The sequence below is a fragment of the Bubalus bubalis genome, chromosome 2 (genome assembly GCF_019923935.1).
Source record: "Bubalus bubalis isolate 160015118507 breed Murrah chromosome 2, NDDB_SH_1, whole genome shotgun sequence".
Taxonomy (NCBI): domain Eukaryota; kingdom Metazoa; phylum Chordata; class Mammalia; order Artiodactyla; family Bovidae; genus Bubalus; species Bubalus bubalis.
Genome location: NC_059158.1, coordinates 170,886,510 through 170,909,328, shown reverse-complemented (window position 1 = coordinate 170,909,328; position 22,819 = coordinate 170,886,510). Strand labels below are relative to the sequence as shown.

Below are 22,819 nucleotides of genomic sequence, written 5' to 3'. Positions count from 1 at the left end.
TATACTTATTCTGTGTTGCATCTTTATACAATTGAATTTCTATTTCCTAAGAAGGGAAAAAAGCTTTCTTAGAATTTTAGAAGGCTTGTTATCATCGTTCCAAGGACAATTGACTGGAGACCTTGAAACCAAAGCATTCTGAGGCAGAACAAACAGGATTTGCTGTCGACTGGATGGGAGGAGGTGGGAGACAAGGCAAGGAATCAAGGCTGATTGTTGACTTAAGCAGGCAGAGTCTTAAGCCTGGAGGGTAGGGAGCCTGCCTGAGTTCCGGTTTGGACCTGGGACATCTGGGGTTGCTGTTGGACACCCACATGCAGCAGCAAAGATACTGGATACACCGCTCTGTCCCCTCACATCCTGAAAACCCGAACTCCTTTCCCCTTGCATTTGGCCACACATGCCAAGTGTACACCTCACCCCACCCTACTTTCAGCTGTTTTCAGTTCAGTTCAGTCACTCAGTCGTGTCCGACTCTTTGCGACCCCATGAACCGCAGCAGACCAGGCCTCCCTCTCCATCACCAGCTCCCGAGTCCACCCAAACCCATGACCATTGAGTCGGTGATGCCATCCAACCATCTCATTCTCTGTCGTCCCCTTCTCCTCCTGCCTTCAATCTTTCCCAGCATCTTTTTCAATCTTTCCCAGGATCTTTTCAAATCAGTCAGCTCTTTGCATCAGGTGTCCAAAGTACTGGAGTTTCAGCTTCAACATCAGTCCTTCCAACGAACACCCAGGACTGATATCCTTTAGGATGGGCTGGTTGGATCTCCTTGCAGTCCAAGGGACTCTCAAGAGTCTTCTCCAACACCACAGTTCAAAAGCATCAATTCTTCAGCGCTCAGCTTTCTTTATAGTCCAACTCTCACATCCATACATGACTACTGGAAAAACCATAGCTTTGACTACGTGGACCTTTGTTGAAAAAGTAATGTCTCTGCTTTTTAATACGGTGTCTAGGTTGGTCATAACTTTCCTTCCGATGAGTTATTTTGTTTCCACCATTTGATGATGAAAAGTTTCAAGCAGAAAACTGAAAAGATTTTACAGGGGAAAATGATATAATGTGGGAGCAGACTCAAAGCTCCCATGCAGAAAAATTCCAAAATATATATGTAGACGTTTGCTCTTAAGGAGATGGAGCCTAACACCCACCCCTTGAATGTAGGGTGCTCATAGTGATTCCTTCCGAAGAGGACAGAACTGACAGAGGGAAGACAAAGAGCAGCTTTACAGAGGGGCAACCTGACAACACTTCCTCAGCTAGGAGATCAACATCAACAGGAACGTTGTCACTGTTCAGTTGCTCAGTCCTCTCCAACTCTTTGCGACCCCATGGATTACAGCACCCCAGGCTTCCCTGTCCTTCACCATCTCCCGGAGCTTGTTCAAACTCACATCCGTTGAGTTGGTGATCTCATCCTCTGTTGTCCCTTTCTCCTCCTGCCTTCTATCTTTCCCATTATGAGGGTCTTTTCCAGTGAATCAGCTCTTAGCATCAGGTGGCCAAAGTACTGGAGCTTCAGCTTCAGCATCAGTCCTTCCAATCAATATTCAGGACTGATTGCCTTTAGGATTGACTGGTTTGATCTCCTTGCAGTCCAAGAGACTCTCAAGAGTTTTCTCCAACACCACAGTTTGAAAGCATCGATTCTTTGGTGCTCAGCTTTCTTTAGGGTCCAACTCTCACATCCATGCCTGACTACTGGAAAAACCATAGTTTTGACTATACAGACCTTTGTCAGCAAAGTAATGTCTCTGCTTTTTAATACACTATGTTTGTCATAGCTTTTTTTCCCAAGGAGCAAGTGTCTTTTAATTGCACAGCTGTAATAACTGTCTGTAGTGATTCTGGAACCCAAGAAAGTTTTTCACTGTTTCTGTTGTTTCCCAATGCATTTGCCATACAGTGATGGGACCGAATGCCATGATCTTAGTTTTTTGAATGTTGAGTTTTAAGTCAGCTTTTTCACTCTCCTTTTTCACCTTTGTCAGCAGGAATAGGTCCTGGTGATAGTGTGTGTTCTTGATAGATGGGATGAGGATGGCATTTTACTTGTGTGGTCTTCCTCCCCTGAACCCACAATCTCATTCACATCATGAGGAAAACATCAGGCAAATGCCACCTATGGGAGAGTCTATGAAATGCCTGACCAGTACTCCTGGAAACTGTCAAAAACAAAGTCTGAGACCCCTCACAGCCAAGAGGAGCCTCTGGAGACTTGATGATTAAATGTTACGTCAGATCCTGGATGGGATCCTGGCATAGAAAAAAGGATATTAGGGGAAAACGAAGGATATCTGCTTGATGTGTGTGCTCAGTTGCTTCAGTCGTGTCCAACTCTTTGCGACGCTATGGACTGTAGACAGCTAGGCTCCTCTGTCCATGGGATTTCCCAGGCAAGAATACTGGAGTGGGTTGCCACGCCCTCCTCCAGGGTCTCTTCCCAACCCAAGGATCTAACTTGTGTCTCTTGCACTGGCAGGTGGATTCTTTACCCACTGGGCCACCTATGGACTTTAGTTAATAACAACACATTAGAATCTGTTCATTAATTGTGACAAATGTTCCATACTAATTTGCTAATAGGAGAAACCAGATGTGGGAATTAATGAAACTCTCTGTCCTATCTTTGCTTTTTTTTTTTTCCTGTAAAAATGTTTCTAAAAAGTAAAGTTTCTTAAAAAACACAACCATATACCCACCATGTAAATTCTATCTTTCACAGTTTACTATCTTTATTACACTTTGCATTTTTATCACAATCTGTTCCACCCTCTTTCTTTTAATACCCTCTCTTGGTTACTTCATCCTTTTTGCTCAAAACAGCACTCAGGAAGCCTGGGACCACCTGGCTCACAACTGCCACAGGGTCTCTGGGCCCCTGCACATTTGTGAGGCTGGATTTGCTCTCCAGATGCCCCATTTCCTAGGCTTGTGTGTGCTAAGTCACTTCAGTCGTGTCCAACTCTTGGCGACTCTATGGATTGTAGCTGACTAGGCTCCTCTGTCCACGGGGATTCTCTGGCCAAGAATCCTCAAGTGGGTTGCCACATCTTCCTCCAGGGAAACTTCCCGACACAGGAATTGAACCTGTGTCTCTTACATCTGGCAGGTGGGTTCTTTAACACCGAGAACAGCTGCTGAAAACAAAGAGCTCTACTGCCACCTGGTGGACCTTTAAAGTGCCAAGTGCAGGAAAAGCTGGATGCCAGATAGGCAAAAGCACCCTTCAGGCTAGCCCAGAATTGACTCTACCCTAGCCCCTTCCCCACTAAGCCCCATCCCAATTCTAATTGAGACCTGGACACTCCTAACTCAGCCCCAATTCCCACTTATGCAGTCATTTTGTAAGGCTATTAATATACTTTTCAAGAAAAAATTTTTGGAAGAGAGCAGGAGAGAGAATGAGGGAGAACTGGGAGCTTTCCAGTTTTGCTAGGAGCTGTGACGGCCGTGAAGAACAATTTGGAGCTGTGGGCGCGCCCTGTCCAGCTGTCTCCTCAGGCGGCAGCAGCAGCTCTGGTCCTGATCGGCCTCTCTGTGCTGGCCACAGTCTCTCTGTGCAGGAAAGGAAATCACAAAGGGAGCTCCAGAGAGCAGGCAGTGCCACTCTGTCGTCCCAGGCCTTCTTTGAGAAAGGCCCCGCACCCAGCTGTCCGAAGGCCTGGCAGCTCCTGCCTCCGGGTTAGAAGGAACACAGAGAGCATGTCTTAGGTGGGGTTTCTTTGGCAGCGCAACTTGGGACCAGGGTTCAAATGCATCTTTTTGTTGTTGTTGTTCCATTGCCAAGTTGTGTCAAACTCTGTGACCCCATGGACTGCAGCATGCCAGGCTCCTCTGTCCTTTGCTATCTCCTGGAGTTTGTTCAATTTATGTCCATTGAGTTGGTGATGCTATCCAACCATCTCATCCTCTGTCATCCACTTCTCCTCCTGCCTTCAATCTTTCCAAACATCAGGGTCCTTTCCAGTGATTCAGCTCTTCACATCAGGTGGCCAACGTACTGAAGCTTCAGCATCAGTCCTTCCAATGAACACCCAGGACTGATCTCCTTTAGGATGGACTGGTTGGATCTCTCTGAAGTCCAAGGGACTCTCAAGAATCTTCTTCAGCACCACAGTTCGAAGGCATCAATTCTTCAGTGCTCAGCCTTTATGGTCTAACTCTCACATGTGTCCATGACTACTGGGAAAACCATAGCTTTTACTGGGACTCAAGCCCAGGACACCTCGCTAAAGAGTGATGTTGCTGCTCATCAGGAGGCAAGGGGGCACACGCAGGTGGCTCCAGGGTAGCCTACCTGAGGCTTGGTTCTAGGACCAGCAAGGAGAACGTGGAGGCTGTGGTGGGGAGTCTCACCTAGTCCTTCATGGCTTTAGCTCTCCGCTGGGAGGAGGGTCACAGGAAGTGTGGGGAGGACACAGGAGTGGCCGGTGCTGGCCTTGGGGCTCTTGAGAGGTGTGCACAGTGGTGACTCACGCCTCCAACGGCTCCAGCTCCCAAGAACCAGTGAGCGTTGTGTGAGCCTTTGCATCCAGTTTGCTTGATCCTCACACGAGGAAGGTGGCCTGGTGACTTCAGCTGCGGACGTGGGGGCGGGGGCTGCGGGAGGAGACCCGAGTCCAGGCCTCGGTGTGGATGCGCCTGCTGCAGCTCCTTGCTCACCCTCTGGAGGACAGGCAGCATCGCCTGGTCCCAACATCATCTTTGGAGAAGCCAGATAGACCTGTGGGGCTCAACTACCTCCTACAAGAGATTGTAACGAGCAGAACATCATTATTCAGATTTCAGAGAGGCATTTTTGGGAAGAGTGTGTGTGGGAGACTGGAGATGCCATCTGCTGACAAGGGTTACGGGGAACCTCGAGGATGGGGCTGGGAGCCACGTGGCAGCAGGTGGCCCGGAGGACCGACCTCCTGAGGGGCCCGCTGCACCCTGTGCTTCCAGAGTGCTTGCAGCTTCTTTGTGATTTCACTCCGGTTACTTCTAAGGAGTCCTGCGGAGTGCTCAGTTTTATCTTAGTGTATTGATAATGAAGGGTCACAGAACCAGAGAGAGGATCTTCGGCCTGAGAAGTGAGGCGAGTAAAAGGCTTAATACTTAACTGTGAAAGGAAGGACCAGGGAGCTATATATGACCCAAGTGAAAACCACATTTTGGACACCAAAAATAGAACCTCAAATGGGGAAAAAAAGACTTTGAGGCTTGTGTATTAACTGTTCCCAGCTACAGTTTGTGACCCAGTTTGTGCTAGTGTATCTCCTGACGGGGTTGTTCACAGTGATACAAACGCAATTATCTAAAGACATCATGTAAACTAAACAAGTGACAATGTTGTTTCTCCAAAATTTTATTTTAATTTAAATTACAGGGCCAGCCAGATATTCTGATAAGAAATTTACTTTTCCTCAAGAGAAAGGAAATGCTTCCAAGGCATTGTGAACAATTGTATACATCTCCACCTTTTTTTTTTAAGGGTTAAAAATCACATTAAGTAACTGACTTATGTAAAATTAAACCTTTATAACACAAAAAGAAACCACTTCCAGTATAATAGTTTTGGTAACATGAATATATTAAATGATCAGAATTTCAAATGCACTTTTTGAGTGTTTTCACATTTTGTTTAAAAACACAAAAAACCAAAAGTCTTAACTATCCCCAGATTCTAATGCGAGAAGAACACGCCCGTGTTTTCTCTGACACGCTGCACCCCTCGCTATCTTCCACACGAAGGCGCTAGCGCTACAGCAGCGTCACCAAAGGGAAGCTGCTGTTTCGAGCTCTAAGATCCCGCTTGGCAAGGAAACCCTTCTTCCATGTGGTGTAATGAATGCTTGCACCCTGAATCCAGACACCCAGCACTGGACCACGTGAATCAGAACGATGCATCACAGCCAACTCTGCCTTCCTAAACATCTTGGATAGTTTCATTTCAAGGAGTTTGGATTGCTTTCTTTAGTTCCAACAGAAAAAAACATGGATTATTTTACATAGATTTTGGTAAAGACAGGCTCAGGAAAACCAATTATAAATGTAGACCACCATTTCAATTAAACAGAATAAAATACATCTGTATTTTCTGGGGCTCTTTTCCTAAATGGTGCTCCTGGAAGGAGATTTTAAAGCCTGCTGAAACATCAACTGGGAATCTCATTTTACTGGCTGATAAGTAATTCAATTAGTAAGAGAGGCTAGCAAAGAATAATTATATAAATTTCTTAATCAGCTACAGCCATGCTGAATTCGAACCGGCAAACTCTGATTTGTAAGTTGTTAGTTGTGATCTTCATGTCACTAAGATGGACAGATACCATTCTAATAACTTTACATAGATATATTCTAGGAGACGTTGTTCTGCCGTGGTCACAGTAACAAAAAAGTGGTGCAAAATCAGTTACTTTATAAATACTGATAATTTGCAGCATTAAGGAACAGGACATTAAAAAAAATAAATTTCCCCGTAGGACACCTATGACTAGGAACTCTTCTTTTCCTAAGAGAAGCCAAAGTTTTAATTATTCAGTTTCACAACTATTGTACTGGATTACTTACTCTAAGAAAGAAAAGGTGCTCTAAAGAGGTCTCCCCACACACAAAGAATCAGCATTAATTTAGCATAATCGGTATCATTCGTAGATCTGGAGAACTCTTGACTCATTTTAAATGAATAAGGCCAATATTATGCAGGAAAAAGTGTAGCTGAGTTCCAGGTCTGTATTGTAGTCTACTGATGGCACCCCATTAGATAACTGAATACAAAGGACTGGTTTACTTTGTTTTCTTTTAATGCTGTGATACTTAAATGTTAAATCAGCATTTTCAGGTGATCTGAAGTATTTCAATTACATATGAGCATTCATTTTTTGCAAAAACTCAATATTAGGTAATAGTTACATACTAATACAATAACATTCCTCTGCTGTACAAATTAAATCATTTAAAAGAAATGAGCATTCTAAGAATTATATACAAAAGAAACCTGTAAGCACTGTTGAAATGAAATGCGAGGTGTCGTTGCTAGCTCTACTGTTTTAAAATACCTTCAAAAAGTAAAATTAACAAATACCCTTCAACATATCCAGGTTTACAAGTCTCAAGAAAATCAAATGTCAAAAAATTCTAGAAAGCTGTGAAAAGCATATATACATTTTCCTTATGACCTTATGAAGCTTCACACTTTTGAGAAGTTGCTAAGTTTCAGTATCAGTTTATTCGTGTGTCAACTTTATCCACTCAAGGAGCTCCCATCTCGGATACAGTTCCCCTAGGATTTAAAATAAAGCTCTGCACGATCTTCCATGAGTGAAGGCATACAATCTTACCCAGAATCCGTGCTCAGATCTTTAACAAAGATAAACGCAAACAGGCAGGTTTACTCTGATCAGATCAATGCCCTCTTCCCCTAACACACACTATCATCTATGCATTTGCCTTCAAGGGACCTAGCCATGTTCAGAACTTCTACAGCAAACGGAGTCTTTAAATTCTGAAATGACACCAAGATCAAGAAAAAGTCCACGTGTGCTCTAGTGTGCAAGAAAGCAGCAGCTACGTTCTCCAACTTGGACTAAAAAAACAAACAAAAAAAAAATCAAAAAAGGTAAAATGAAAACCGTTCACTTAACAGCAGATTAGCAGTAATGTTCCTCATGAATCAATAACAGTGCCTGATGCTGAATAGCTAACAGCAGACGCTGAACTTGGATTTAATATTTTCGATGTTTATTGGAAATCAGGCTTCTTGCTGAGCTGGTCTCTTCAAATCCCTGATCTGTTTGACTAAATACGTCTTCTCGTCATTGAACTGCTCATCCTCGGTCCTGTCATTCTGGAACTTGCTGAGGAACTCTATGAGCTTGGCTTGGTTCTTGAGGAGGATGTCAAGGATGGGCTGCGTCTTGTTGGGGTTGGCTACGAACACCTGCACAGGGAGAGATCAATGTCAACTACAGGACGGGGCGCGACACGGAGATGCTGCAGACAGCAGAGCACATGTGGCCACACCCACTGCTCCCCCGGGGCACGGGCTGAAGTCAGGATTACTCATTGGGGTGTCTGCTTTGGAAGACCTTATTTTTACAATTAAAAAAGGAGGGAAGAAGTGCATGTTTAAGCACAAAAAGGACTGACATGTTCACTCATGCTCTGAAACTCTGCAGTTTGTATTAAATACAGACTTTGATTTTAGAATAAAATGGGCAGAAGTTAGTTCTGGGCACAGGAAGTCAGAATGGATTTTAAGAACAAAAATCTCCATGGAAAGCATTAAGAAATACATTACCCTTTACTTTGGGATTAGTAATCTTCCATGCCCAAGACCACCTGATGCGAAGAACTGACTCACTGGAAAAGACCCTGATGCTGGCAAAGACTGAAGGCGGGAGGAGAAGGGGACAACAGAAGATGAGATGGCTGGATGGCATCACTGACTCGATGGACATGAATTTGAGCAAGCTCTGGGTGTTGGTGATGGACAGGGAAGCCTGGTGTGCTGCAGTCCATGGGGTCACAAAGAATCAGACACAACTGAGTGACTGAACTGAACTGATGCCAAAGATAGGTGACACTCTTCTACAAATCAACTTTTCTTATTCCCAAATACAAATGCCCTGTTTCTGGGTCCATTTTTGTTAAAATGTTGTACCACACAACTGTGAAAATGAACTGAATGGAACTGTGTCACTCAGATTACCAAAATGAAGCTAATAAAACAAGTAACTTGCAAATAAAATGAGATGAACAATTAGTGTTTATGGTTTTAGTACCTTAAAAACGTGGAAGGCCTCAAACTGGATGTTACGGCTTTTGTCTCGTAGAAGGTTCATCATTAATTTGAGGTTCTCAGGTTTACTGATGTATTTTGTCATAATCGTGAAGTTGTGTCTGTCTAGTAGCAATTCACCGAGAAGCTGAGAAGACAAACAATTTATCCGTTTATTCCACAATTATCACTTAAGATTTGAAATAAAATCAAAGTTTTAAAAACAGTTCATTAAATAATCATATTATTAAGCACAGAATATTAATAGGCAGGCACTCAAAAGATGGATGAACTGAATTATGACCTGAAAGCTAATGAACGGTTCCTGTTTGCTACTTGGACACCTCCTTTTTCTTCTGGGGTTTAAACCTATGGTGGGTCTTGACACTGCTCCCTGAAGAAAACCACATTCAAGTCACATGTGGCTCAGAATCTGAGACTTATCAGGACCTATTCTTTAAATACGCATTTGTGTTATCTCAGTAAAAAGAAACCATCAAAGAAAGTGGTCAGAAGGTAAGTTACTGGATAACTATAAACATTAATCTAATCACACTAGGACCACAGCCTTGTCTAACTCAATGAAACTAAGCCATGCCCGTGGGGCAACCCAAGACAGGCGGGTCACGGTGGAGAGATCTGACAGAATGTGGTCCATTGGAGAAGGGAATGGCAAACCACTTCAGTATTCCTGCCTTGAGAACCCCATGAACAGTATGAAAAGGCAAAATGATAGGATACTGAAAGAGAAACTCCCCAGGTCAGTAGGTGCCCAATATGCTACTGGAGATCAGTGGAGAAATAACTCCAGAAAGAATGAAGGGATGGAGCCAAAGCAAAAACAATACCCAGCTGTGGATGTGACTGGTGATAGAAGCAAGGTCCGATGCTGTAAAGAGCAATAATATTGCACAGGAACCTGGGATGTCAGGTCCATGAATCAAGGCAAATTGGAAGTGGTCAAACAAGAGATGGCAAGAGTGAATGTCGACATTCTAGGAATCAGTGACCTGAAATGGACTGGAATGGGTGAATTTAACTCAGATGACCATTATATCTACTACTGAGGGCAGGAATCCCTCAGAAGAAACGGAGTGGCCATCATGGTCAACAAGAGAGTCCGAAATGCAGTACTTGGATGCAATCTCAAAAACAGAATGATCTCTGTTCATTTCCAAGGCAAACCATTCAATATCACAGTAATCCAAGTCTATGCCCCAACCAGTAACGCTGAAGAAGCTGAAGTTGAACAGTTCTATGAAGACCTACAAGACCTTTTAGAACTAACACCCAAAAAAGATGTCCTTTTCATTATAGGGGACTGGAATGCAAAAGTAGGAAGTCAAGAAACACCTGGAGTAACAGGCAAATTTGGCCTTGGAATACGGAATGAAGCAGGGCAAAGACTATTAGAGTTTTGCCAAGATAATGCACTGGTTATAACAAACACCCTCTTCCAACACCACAAGAGAAGACTCTATACATGGACATCACCAGATGGTCAACACCGAAATCAGATTGATTATATTCTTTGCAGCCAAAGATGGAGAAGCTCTATACAGTCAGCAAAAATAAGACCAGGAGCTGACTGTGGCTCAGACCATGAACTCCTTATTGCCAAATTCAGACTTAAATTGAAGAAAGTAGGGAAAACCACTAGACCATTCAGGTATGACCTAAATCAAATCCCTTATGATTATACAGTGGAAGTAAGAAATAGATTTAAGGGCCTAGATCTGATAGAGTGCCTGATGAACTATGGAATGAGGTTCGTGACATTGTACAGGAGACAGGGATCAAGACCATTCCCATAGAAAAGAAATGCAAAAAAGCAAAATGGCTGTCTGGGGAGGCCTTACAAATAGCTGTGAAAGAAGAGAAGCGAAAAGCAAAGGAGAAAAGGAAAGATATAAACATCTGAATGCAGAGTTCCAAAGAATAGCAAGAAGAGATATAAGAAAGCCTTCTTCAGCGATCGATGCCAAGAAATAGAGGAAAACAACAGAATGGGAAAGACTAGGGATCTCTTCAAGAAAATCAGAGATACCAAGGGAACATTTCATGCAAAGACGAGCTCGATAAAGGACAGAAATGGTATGGACCTAACAGAAGCAGAAGATATTAAGAAGAGATGGCAAGAATACACAGAAGAACTGTACAAAAAAGATCTTCACGACTCAGATAATCATGATGGTGTGATCACTGACCTAGAGCCAGACATCCTGGAATGTGAAGTCAAGTGGGCCTTAGAAAGCATCACTACGAACAAAGCTAGGGGAGGTGAAGGAATTCCAGTTGAGCTATTCCAAATCCTGAAAGATGATGTTGTGAAAGTGCTGCACTCAATATGCCAGCAAATTTGGAAAACTCAGCAGTGGCCACAGGACTGGAAAAGGTCAGTTTTCATTCCAATCCCAAAGAAAGGCAATGCCAAAGAATGCTCGAACTACCACACAATTGCACTCATCTCACACGCTAGTAAAGTAATGCTCAAAATTCTCCAAGCCAGGCTTCAGCAATACGTGAACCGTGAACTTCCTGATGTTCAAGCTGGTTTTAGAAAAGGCAGAGGAACCAGAGATCAAATTGCCAACATCTGCTGGATCATGGAAAAAGCAAGAGAGTTCCAGAAAAACATCTATTTCTGCTTTATTGACTATGTCAAAGCCTTTGACTGTGTGGATCACAATAAACTGTGGAAAATTCTGAAAGAGATGGGAGTACCAGACCACCTGACCTGCCTCTTGAGAAATCTGTATGCAGGTCAGGAAGCAACAGTTAGAACTGGACATGGAACAACAGACTGGTTCCAAATAGGAAAAGGAGTATGTCAAGGCTGTATATTGTCACCCTGCTTATTTAACTTATATGCAGAGTACATCATGAGAAACGCTGGACTGGAAGAAACACAAGCTGGAATCAAGATTGCTGGGAGAAATATCAGTAACCTCAGATATGCAGATGACACCACCCTTATGGCAGAAAGTGAAGAGGAACTCAAAAGCCTCTTGATGAAAGTGAAAGTGGAGAGTGAAAAAGTTGGCTTAAAGCTCAACATTCAGAAAACGAAAATCATGGCATCTGGTCCTACCACATCATGGGAAATAGATGGCGAAACAGTGGAAACAGCGTCAGACTATATTTTTCTTGGCTCCAAAATCACTACAGATGGTGACTGCAGCCATGAAGTTAAAAGACGCTTACTCCTTGGAAGGAAAGTTATGACCAACCTAGATAGCATATTGAAAAGCAGAGACATTACTTTGCCAACAAAGGTTCATCTAATCAAGGCTATGGTTTTTCTTGTGGTCATGTATGGACGTGAGAGGTGGACTGTGAAGAAGGCTAAGCGCCGAAGAATTGATGTTTTTGAACTGTGGTGTTGGAGAAGACTCTTGAGAGTCCCTTGGACTGCAAGGAGATCCAACTAGTCCATTCTGAAGGAGATCAGCCCTGGGATTTCTTTGGAAGGAATGATGCTAAAGCTGAAACTCCAGTACTTTGGCCACCTCATGCGAACAGCTGACTCTGGAAAAGACTCTGATGCTGGGAGGGATTGGGGACAGGAGGAGAAGGGGACGACAGAGGATGAGATGGCTGGATGGTATCACCAACTTGATGGACCTGAGTCTGAGTGAACTCCAGGAGTTGGTGATGGACAGGGAGGCCTGGAGTGCTGCGATTCATGGGGTCGCAAAGAGTTGGAGACGACTGAGTGACTGAACTGAACTGAACTGACTGATACATGCCAAACATAATTTTATCTTATCTGATTCAAAAAGCTTTATAAAAACAAGTAGTTTTCTGGTCCTTCTTAAGCAAGGTATCCTGAAGATATTCTAAGCTTCTCTTAGTGACACCACAATATCACTAATGATGTTAATTAAGCTAAAAAAAAAAAAAAAATCTGTCGCTTCAGTTAAGTCTGTGCTTACTGAGTTCTATGGAGTTGATTATACCACTCTTAATTTTAAAATCAAACCTGCTTTTTCTAGATTACTTTTTCTGAAACTAGCGGTCATCTCTTCATGTTGTCATGGTGCCAACTTCCAGTCAAGGACTAGTGTGCAGGTGGTGTGGCCTGCATGGGGGCAGGGGCCAGAGGCACAACAGAGTGGCGTCCAGCCTGGCTCCTGGCACCAGCCTGCCTGGGTTCAAATCCTGGCATTTTGCTCCTTGTGAGCACTATATCCTTGAGCGTATTATTTAACTTCTCTGTGCTTCAGTTTCATCATCTGCACAAGGGAGTGGATGATGGCACCTGTATCTTACAACAGTGCAGTGCGAAATAACAGCATGAACACATGCAAAGCACAGTGGACCTGAGTCCAATAGAGACATGGAGTGAGGTCCAAGGGAAGGAAAACGCATGGCCAGAGCTACCTTGCCATGGTTTACCTGCTTTTGTTAATTCCTTTCTGGGTTCCTGGCTATGTTCTACATACCTGAAGACTCCAGATAACTGATCTCTAGATAAATAACATATCAGTAAATCAAAAATAACCTGATGTGCAGGAAAACAAATCTGTTTAGGATTTATAAAGATTTTACAGGAAGAATTCAAAAGCTCAGACAGATTTCACACTAATCCAAATCACAAAATCTACAACTTTCAAAGTAAGAAGCCCAGTATTTACTTTCAGAGGCTCAGAAGTTAGCATGAAGTGAGTACAGATTTACTCACAGTGTTCATTTTGTGTCCCACAAACCAGAAATACTGAAAATGGCTCATTTCAGCTTGATTATCTAGGGGAGGGTAACCAGTAATTTAAAATATTTCTTTAGATGTAAAAATTTAGAAATGTCAGGACAATCTTATTAAAAATAAAACCCTGGCAGTCCAGTGGTTAGGACTCCACACTCTCACTGCTGAGGGCCAGGGTTCAATTGTTGGTTGGGGTACTAAGATTCTATAAGCCACACAGCATGGCCAAAAAACCCCCTGAAATCTGGTACAGGGAATTCAAGTTTAAATAAATAAATTAATTTAATTATTATTAAAATTAAATAAATTTAAATAAATCCAAATTTAAATAAATGCCAATGTGGCTGCAAAAAAAGGGAGTACAAATTAAAATACATGTTTAGAGTACCACTGGTCCTCAAAATTTCTCCATGTGTTCAGGAGAAACTGCAGGCATGAAAGGCTGGCTTTTTATCCATTACTAAGGTCTCTCAAGTGGCAGTCATAATCTTCCTTTCACGTTGGTAATTCTCAAGTGTTAGAAGGTCTTGAAAGCCTTTCTCCTATCTAAGCAGCCCAAGAATTCAGCATTTGGTTCAAGTCTTCTGATTTGCCAATTAAGAACCCCCTCCCTCCCCTCAGGAGGTATCAGTCCTGGAAGCTAGTATCCGAGGCAAACCTCTCTAGCCTCCTTGGCCTCAGAAAATACTGAGTGCATCCAACAGCGGGAAGAGGCCCTTGGATACAGAGAGGTTCCTGGCAGAGGGCTGCTTCTCCGCGAGGCTCTCAGGGGAGCCCGCACTAGGTCACACTGACACACAGGGAGGAGCAATGCCTTAAACAGCTGCCAGGTGTACCACATCCACCCTGAAAACGAACGGACTGTCCCTATCAGCTACCACAACCACCGGCGACTGCCCAGCCAGCACACCTGCGCACGGAGAACAGGTTAAGGATCCCTGACACTGGACCAAAGGATGCCCGGGAGGCCAGGCTCCAGCTGGCGGAGCACGGTGGCGGTGACACATGTCTCATGGCCTTACAGAAAACGAAGGCACTAGTCAGGGGAAAGGAATCTTTTGGGAATGTTCCTAACGTCCTTTAGTCAATTTCCACAGAAAGACAAGGGGCAAAAGAGTGATATCCCCATAGGAGCAGCAGTAGGCGGAATGGAGTGTCTTGATTAAAATGAACTCAGATATCTCTTAGGGGAAGCGCTCTGGGCAGAGTAAAATTTAAAGTGGACCAGGTAAAAAACACAAATGGAATTGCACATTTCCGCCCACAAATCCTTTGTGATTCCATCTGTAACTCCCGTCAGGACCACTTTCTGACAGAAGGAAGGGTATACATGGGCATACATTTATTAACTACAGTGAGAATTTTCTAGAGTAGGGGTTAACAAACGATCTGTAAAGAGCAAGACAGGAAACACTAAAGTCTTCGCTACCCATAAAGTGTCTGAGGCAACCACTCAGATCTGTGTTGTAGCCAAAACAGCCACAGACAGTACATAAACGAACAAGTGCATCTGCGTTCAGACAGAATTTTATTTGCAAAAACAGGCAGTGGGCTGGATATGGCTCATGGGCTGTCGCTTGCCAGCCCCTATTCTAGTTTTAAGTCTTTAAGTTTCAAATGGAACTGTCCACATCCTTTTTCGACACAAAGCAGCCAAAGCCGTCTGGTTGCCCGTGTCACTGCTGGCAGCCGTCCTTCCCCTCACACAGCAAGCCTGGGACCCTCTGGGCAGAATCCCGGGAGCACACCACCTGTGGTGCCTTCAACTCGGTGACAACGATTCTAAGTTTTAAAAATAAGGCTCTAAAACCTAAAGAACTTCCTCACTTGGAGATTAGATCCTCTTCAAAATTCTGCATATTCTATTTTGGTATCTCTAACACACAAGGAGGTGAGCTGGGGCGGGTGCCCTGGGTGAACCACTGCTGAGCCCTGCTCCTTTCCACAAAAATCTCGACCAGGGACACACGCATGTTTCCTACAAAGGTCTGGGACCCATACACGTTTCCAACAAGGGGTGGAGAGAAATGAGCAACTTAGATGATCTGTCATACCTTGAGTGACTGTCTTTTTGTCACATAATTTTCTGAATGAAGTAACTTCTCATATTCACTGAAGAACTAAAAGACAAGAAAACACACATCAGAGGATTTTCTTAAGAGCAGTAGAAAACATTGAAAAGCTTGAGCATACACTTCTAATGGCACAGAGGCCAATCTCTGCCCAAGCTCTGCTCCTCCCGTCCGTTTCACACTCATCCTTGAGTGATATCCGCTGGTTACTGCCATGAAAAAGGCTCCTGGGCTGGCCCCCTCGAGGCTCCAGAGAAGTGTGCACAGAGCTTATCTCTCTTCTGTCACCCACACTTCATATGCACACAACTTAAATCCTTTCCCCACCTCCCCATCCCACTGTTTTCTCTGTTCTCATTTCCTGGTGTTGAATTAGAAAATTCACATTATTATTTTTTTTTTTTTACAACTCAACTAGTCCAAAGCACAACCACAAAGAGAAAAGTTATCTGTTCTTTCAAAGCAAGAAAATAATTAAGAATAGAAGAGAGAGAAATTCAGCACTGTTGGGTAGGTAGGTGTCCCACAAATGGTAGGACTTGAGCTCAACTTTACTAATAAGAGAGATTTTGTTTAGAAATGGGGAGAAGGGATACTCTTCGGGATAAAAACAAAACACAAGACTGAAGACCTGGAAAATGCAAAATGATACAGACTGCAGAGCTGACGAGGATCCACTAGATTTACAAACGGGCTGGGCTCACTGACAAGAACCGTGTCCCTGGAAGGGTAAGGAGCAGAAGCGGAGGACAGTAGGGAGGTGGGGCACAGACAGGAGGGACACACGGGGCAGGGCCCCCTCCCCAAATTCAGAGGATGGGCCAGCCTTCTGTTCGTTTGAACTATGGACCAGGCTTCTGAAGTTGCAAAATGCTGCAGTACTAGTGTGATGCTGCTGGCTGTCAGTGCATTACTGAGACTTGTCCCTGGCTGTGGTGGGCGGCTGAGGGTGCCTGCTGTGTATTCTGTCCACGCTCAGACTTCTTCTGCCTTTGCTTTATGATGGGTCCTCATCGCCATTCATCTGTGGTTTAGAGCAGGGATTGGCAAACTCTAGCTCATGGGCTACATCCAACCCACTGTCTGTTTTTATGCAAGTTTTACTGGAATACAGCCATGCTCATTCGTGAATTGTAAATAAATTCGTTTATGAATTGTTTATGGCTGCCTTTGCGGTAGAACTGACAGGAAAGTTGACCAAGAATGCACGGCCATGAAGCCTCAAATATTTGCTCTCTGGCTGGCCCCTTACAGAAGAGGTTTTAGCACTAACCCAGAACCACCCCTGCATCCATTCTTTTATCTCTAGGCAGAGGTGGGATCGCCCTCTATGTCGTATGCAAGGGAGTTAGACTTCTGTCTTCAGAGGTGGCTGTTACCCCTTCCTTCTCAAATGATCATCAAGCCATGATGGAAAACAGTCGGATCCGCCTTTGATCAGTAACACAGGAACACCTCAAGTTCTTGACAGAACCTCAAGTTCTTGACAGAACATGCAAGTTAAGATTTTCCGCTGCATAATTTTTAGGGTAAGCTTGGTTGCAGGAGATTATCCTCAAGGAGAACTGCCTGGTTAGATCTCAGCCCCGGGTCAGCAGTAAAGGACTAGGACAGACAAAGGACTGGCATTGTCTGGGCTTCTCAGAGATTTGCTCTCCATGAGCTGCACTTCAGTTCAGCATTTTTTTCACTGCAGAGTCACCCTTGGGGATGGTGTCAACTCCATGACGCTGCAACTAAACTCCTATCTAAGAGCACCAATGGGAGAAATGTGCTTCAGGCCCCAGTGCTATAAAAGGCTGTTTCTTTTGAACAAGCTTCACAGACACTGTGATCTTTTAATGGTTTTGTTTCCCTCTATGTTTTGATTATTAGAAAGCTCAGAACCAAAGTGTACAGACTTTAGAGCATGTGTTTTTGTGTAATAACTCCATGTTCTGCTTAATTTAAATTGCTTGTATCTCCCCTTTTCTTCTCCTCTCCTCGATCTGACTGCACTGTATACATACATACATACATACATACATACATATATATTTAAGTTAGCTGCTGCACATATGTTTTCTAAAATCCTGATAACCAATGTCATCCATTAATAACACATAGAAAAATATTTTATTGCAAAATTAAAGTGACATCATTGCCTATAGTAAGTTTCTTGGAAATATTGTTGGTAGGTTTTAAATTAAGACACTTGTATGCTTAATTATAAAAACCTTTGAGATCATGTTTTAATAAAAACAATTTGTTAATGCTTATTAAATGCTTACTGTGTTCCAGGCACTGTGCCTTGCACTCGGCATACACATTCTTACCTAATCCTCACAGCAACCTAGTAGTAATAAGAAGGTGCTGTTATGAGCCTTCTCTTAGAGCTGAAGATCCTAAAGGTACAGAGGGTCAGGGAAGCACATGGTGAAGCTGAGACTTGAAGCCACACTGCACACAGAGTGATGCTGAAGCCCATGCTTCCAACTCTGCCAAAGGTGCTGACAAAATGTGCTTCTGACTAAAACCAGCAAACACATGGAAAAAACACCCCTACATCCCAGTGCTGCTGCTGCTAAGTCGCTTCAGTCATGTCCGACTCTGTGCGACCCCGTAGATGGCAGCCCACCAGGCTCCCCCGTTCCTGGGAATCTCCAGGCAAGAACACTGGAGTGGGTTGCCATTTCCTTCTCCAGTGCAGGAAAGTGAAAAGTGGAAGTGAAGTCGTCAGTCGTGTTCGACTCTTAGCGACCCCACGGACTGCAGCCTACCAGGCTCCTGTGTCCATGGGATTCTCCAGGCAAGAGTACTGGAATGGGGTGCCATTGCCTTCTCCAACATCGCAGTGCACATGAGCAAAAATAAAAATAAATCACCACTGATGCTTATGCCATCAATGAGGCTATTTCTGAGGGAATTACTATGGACTCTGCACTGTGTTATGATGTTACTGCTAGTGGGAGGGAAAGATGGGAACAGGAACATGGAAGAACTAGAAAGCATAAGCTCTGCCTCCAAGAATCTTCTAATTTAGCTGAACAGCACAGGGAATTTCCTGGTGGTCCAGTGGCTGGGACTCCATACTTTCACTGTCGAGGGCACAGATTCAATCCCTGGTCGGGGAACTAGGATCCCATAAGCTGTGACATAGCCAAACTGCCCTCCCACCCCCCTGAAAAGAAAAGCTAGTTGAACAGTGAGTAATGAGGTATTAACAAAACCTAGGATTTTAAAAATTCAAATAACTAGTGGAAGAATGAAAAACTAAGCCAAATTTTAGAGGAGAGATAGAAATTTTAAATGGACTGTGATCACAGTAACTTCTCCAGGAGCACCTATACGATTTTGGACAGTGCCAAAATTAAACTAGTGCTGCACAGAGAAGTGCTCGTGGGCATCGTGGGGAGCAGAGGGGACACACGTGGGAGAGAAGGAGTGACCCTGCTGTCATAATGATCAAGGGCAACCAGGTCATCAGAGTGCCCAGACCTCCTCACAAACCTCTGTGGGTTCTATCACCAGGAAGTCTAACATCAACTCCAGCTGGAGGGGGCCTTATGGCTGAACTAACCAATGTCCTACTTTACAAATAAGTACTGACTCCTGAGTCTCCAGAATTAAGGGCCTCGGCCTTGGCCACAGGAGCCAGCAGCAGAAAGGGGACACTGCTCATCCACCTGCTGTGTCCTCTAGGCTAGGCCTCTGCTCACCCATTACCACAGAGTCCCTGTCTCTCTCTTTGTAAGCAGCTGGGATGTGAGCAATGGACGGGAAGTATAGGGAAAGTAAAGAAGCCACATAGTAATTTTCTCTTTATCTTAACTGTGTATTATCATTCAGCAGCAAAGTGCTTTATTTTCCTCCTCTAAAGCAAGAAAAGATGCAAAGGGGAGTGTGTCATCAGAAAGAAAATTCTACTTCTGACCAAGTAACGCTCTCTATCTCGGTTTTCATAGAGAAATGATTACAGCACCAATTAAAAACATATTTCCAAAATAAATCTTCTGGTACAAAATCTAATTAAAAGCTTTCATTTCTGGTAACAAAACTTACAGTGTGCTATTTTAACATAGAATTTCACATACTTACTCTATCATAATGTTGTTCCAAAAATTCCGCACTGAGCAATTTATGTCTTGTAAGTAAATCCTAGAAAAAGAAAACATACTTTTTACAGTTGTTGGCATTCAAGTTCTTTTAGAAAAGAGAATCTTAAAATTCCGCACCATTTTACCTGATAAAAACAGTTGTCAAAAATTACTACACTTAAAAATATTTGAGCATGAATTGTATTGAAAATGTTGATTCTATGTAAGAGCAAATAAAATCATCAATAATTTGAAATTGTGAGAGTAATGGTTATGATTGTCGCAGGTCTAATAGCTCTTAGATGGAAAAATTAAAAAGCAAATTTATAAGGTAATGGACATAAAAACTCAAAGAAAGGGAATCAAGAACCGAAATGAAATAAAAGTAAACAGTTGTGATAAAATGCCAAACAGCATACTGCTCCTGGTAGAGAAAGAAGAAATATCTTTTATTAGAAAAAGTACAGGAGGTTTCATTTTTTCCTCCTTAACTCAGTTACACTCAGTTTCATCTTGAATACTACCTTTTTTCAGAGGTAAGGTCTCTTTTAAAAGCCCCATCATAAACATTAGCTCCAAAGTAAGCAGACTTATGCTGCAAACATACAGAACCAAAAGTTATGAATAGTAGAGTCCAATTCTGCATCCCTGTGAAACAGAGCTTACGCCTGACCCCATGGATGTCCCTGGAAATTACTCAAGGGTCATTCATTCAGAAAACATCTCCTATGTGCTAGATAAAGGTCTAGGTCCTGGGGCTACAAAGACAAAAAGAGGTGGTCCCTACCTTCAAAGACCTAGAGGTCAGCAGTGAACTAGCCACGGACTCACCAGGTGGGAGGAGAATGGAGACAGGCGACAGCAGAACAGCCCACTCATCTTCAGGGAACTCAGGAGCACAGTTCCTTTAGAGCTGCTGACCCGAGAGGTCATGTCAATAATCCCTTCTCTGAACCAACTTTCCTTCACTTGTTTTCTCTGCTGTTTAGGTTACAATGACTAGTGTTTCCTGAAGTATGTCCTGAGAAATGCCCTAAGGAATGTTTCATGGTCAACAAAGGAGGAAACGGCTGCAGCTTTGGTTCCCTCATGGAAACGAACCCCTCAGGTCTCAGGGGGTTTTGGAGGGAGTTCTTCTGATGCCTGCTCGTTAGCATCCTGCCCTGAAAGTCCTGCTCTGCATGGGCTTGCCCCTGGCCCAGTTACTTCCTACCTTCAGACCTTGACATATCACCTCCCTGGGGAACCCTTCTTGACTGGTCACCGGCACCAAAGCATGGTCACAGTTATGACCTGACATCTGTGGGATTATGCTCTTAACATCTCTCTCAGGGTAGGCTATGCTATGCTAAGTCACTTCAGTCGTGTCCGACTCTGTGTGACCCCATAGATGGCAGCCCACCAGGCTCCCCTGGCCCTGGGATTCTCCAGGCAAGAACACTGGAGTGGGTTGCCATTTCCTTCTCCAATGCATGAAAGTGAAAAGTGAAAGTGAAGTCTCTCAGTCGTGTCCACCAACTCTTAGCGACCCCATGGACTGCAGCCTACCAAGCTCCTCCGTCCATGGGGTTTTCCAGGCAAGGGTCAGGGTAGGCTATAAATTCTAATAAACACAAGCTCATGTCTATTTTTACTGATCTCTGAATTCCCAGCACCTATGCAGTAACCAGCACATAGTAAGAGCTTAATATTTAATAAATAAATGAATGAACCAACAGAATCCAGGAACATGTTTGGAAATACACCACAGTAAGCAATCTTTGAAGCACGTTTTTAGGCTTCTAACCCCACCCCAAAGATTTACAGGTGTTCAAACTGCTGGATAGGGTATGCATCCTATGCCCATGGAAGATCTACCCAATTTTCCCCAAGTGTCCTTTGGGGATTAAGCAGGCAAAATGAGAAAACCTGGAGTCTGACTAACTTCAAGAATCTGGGAAGAAATATGGGGAAGGAGGAGATGGCAGGGCTAGAATTTATATTATCTTAATATATTTACACTGTCCCATAGGGTCATATGTGAAGGAGAGAGGAACATGAGAACTTTAAGGGAATATATCAAGAATGCTTGTTAAATAGTGTCCTGCCTCTAACATGCTACTCTCAATGTAAAGTGCTTTGTCTATAACATGTGATCTATGACAGCTCTCCCCTGAGTTAGGACCTCAAGGGCAGGGGTTTGTCTGGGCAGATCACTGCTAAACCAGAGTTCCCTGGTGGTCAAGTGGTTAGGACTTCATGTTTCCACTGCAGGGGGCCCTGGTTTGATCCCTCCCTGGTCAAGGAGCTAAGATCCCGCAAGCCTCGCAGCATGCCCCCCCAACCCCCACAAAAATCTCCTGAAAATAAACGAAAAAGATCACTGCTGATCCCCAGAACCTAAAGAACAGCGCCCAACATAAGCAAGCAGTCAAGAGACTTGTGGAATGAACAATGAATAAGCAAATTTAAAGACTGCTGTGTCTGGATTCATGCGACTGAGTGTCTCATCTACTCTGTGGCTAAGTCTTTCTGGAGGCCACTCTGAGCAAGTACAGGGCTGAGAACCAAGAGCTCACTGCTCCGTCACGATCTGACCAAAGAGAGAGGAGGTGTCTCAGAGGCAACAGCTCTCAACTGGGGTTGGATTCTTGGGTACAGGGAGGTAGAAAGTATTTCTCTGAAAAGCAAAGATCCTAAACATGCTGTACAAGTGTTTTTCTTTTTGGTCTGAGTAAGGTGACTGTTTATCCTGAGAGCTGTATTTCCAGTAGGAGCAAGAGGCTCACAGTTGGGCCACATACAGCAAGGGGGAATGTCCAGTACGCCCTCATCAGAGAGTCTACCTGTTACCATTCAGCTTAGACAGACCAGGAGGCTCAGGAAACCACTGCCAACCTAGGGATCACATCTCTGGGGCCTTGGGGGAGGAAAAGAGGCTGGAAAGGGGTTGCTGAGACTGCTCAAGCAGGAGCCTGACCCCAGTGCATTGGCGGAGGGAAGTCCTTCCTAATAAAGGCCAGACCAGGGCCTGGAGCAGACAGTAGAACACCAGCAGGGAAGGAGTAATTCTTGAGAGCCGGCACAGGGGAAAAAGGCTGATACTAAGCTGGGAAAAGAGGTGGGGACTCGGGCACAGCGTCTCTCTCCTGAGAGACGGGAAAAAAACCCTACCCTCGGGACTAGAGCCAAGAGCTCAGCGAGCTCAAACCAGGCT

General features: G+C 43.9%; 1 protein-coding gene across 1 annotated transcript in view; it reads right to left on the bottom strand.

Annotated features, from left to right (window-relative positions):
* Positions 1-5,338: 5,338 nt before the first annotated feature.
* The window catches only part of CAB39 (calcium binding protein 39), a 99,214-nt gene continuing 81,733 nt past the window's right edge, over positions 5,339-22,819 (bottom strand). Inside the window, exons 6-9 of the mRNA XM_025278436.3 lie at positions 19,625-19,684; positions 15,530-15,595; positions 8,775-8,918; positions 5,339-7,930 (exon numbers count right to left, since the gene is read on the bottom strand). Coding sequence (XP_025134221.1) covers positions 7,742-7,930; positions 8,775-8,918; positions 15,530-15,595; positions 19,625-19,684 — 459 coding nt within the window. The 3' untranslated portion in view covers positions 5,339-7,741. The remainder of the gene's footprint in view (positions 7,931-8,774; positions 8,919-15,529; positions 15,596-19,624; positions 19,685-22,819) is intronic.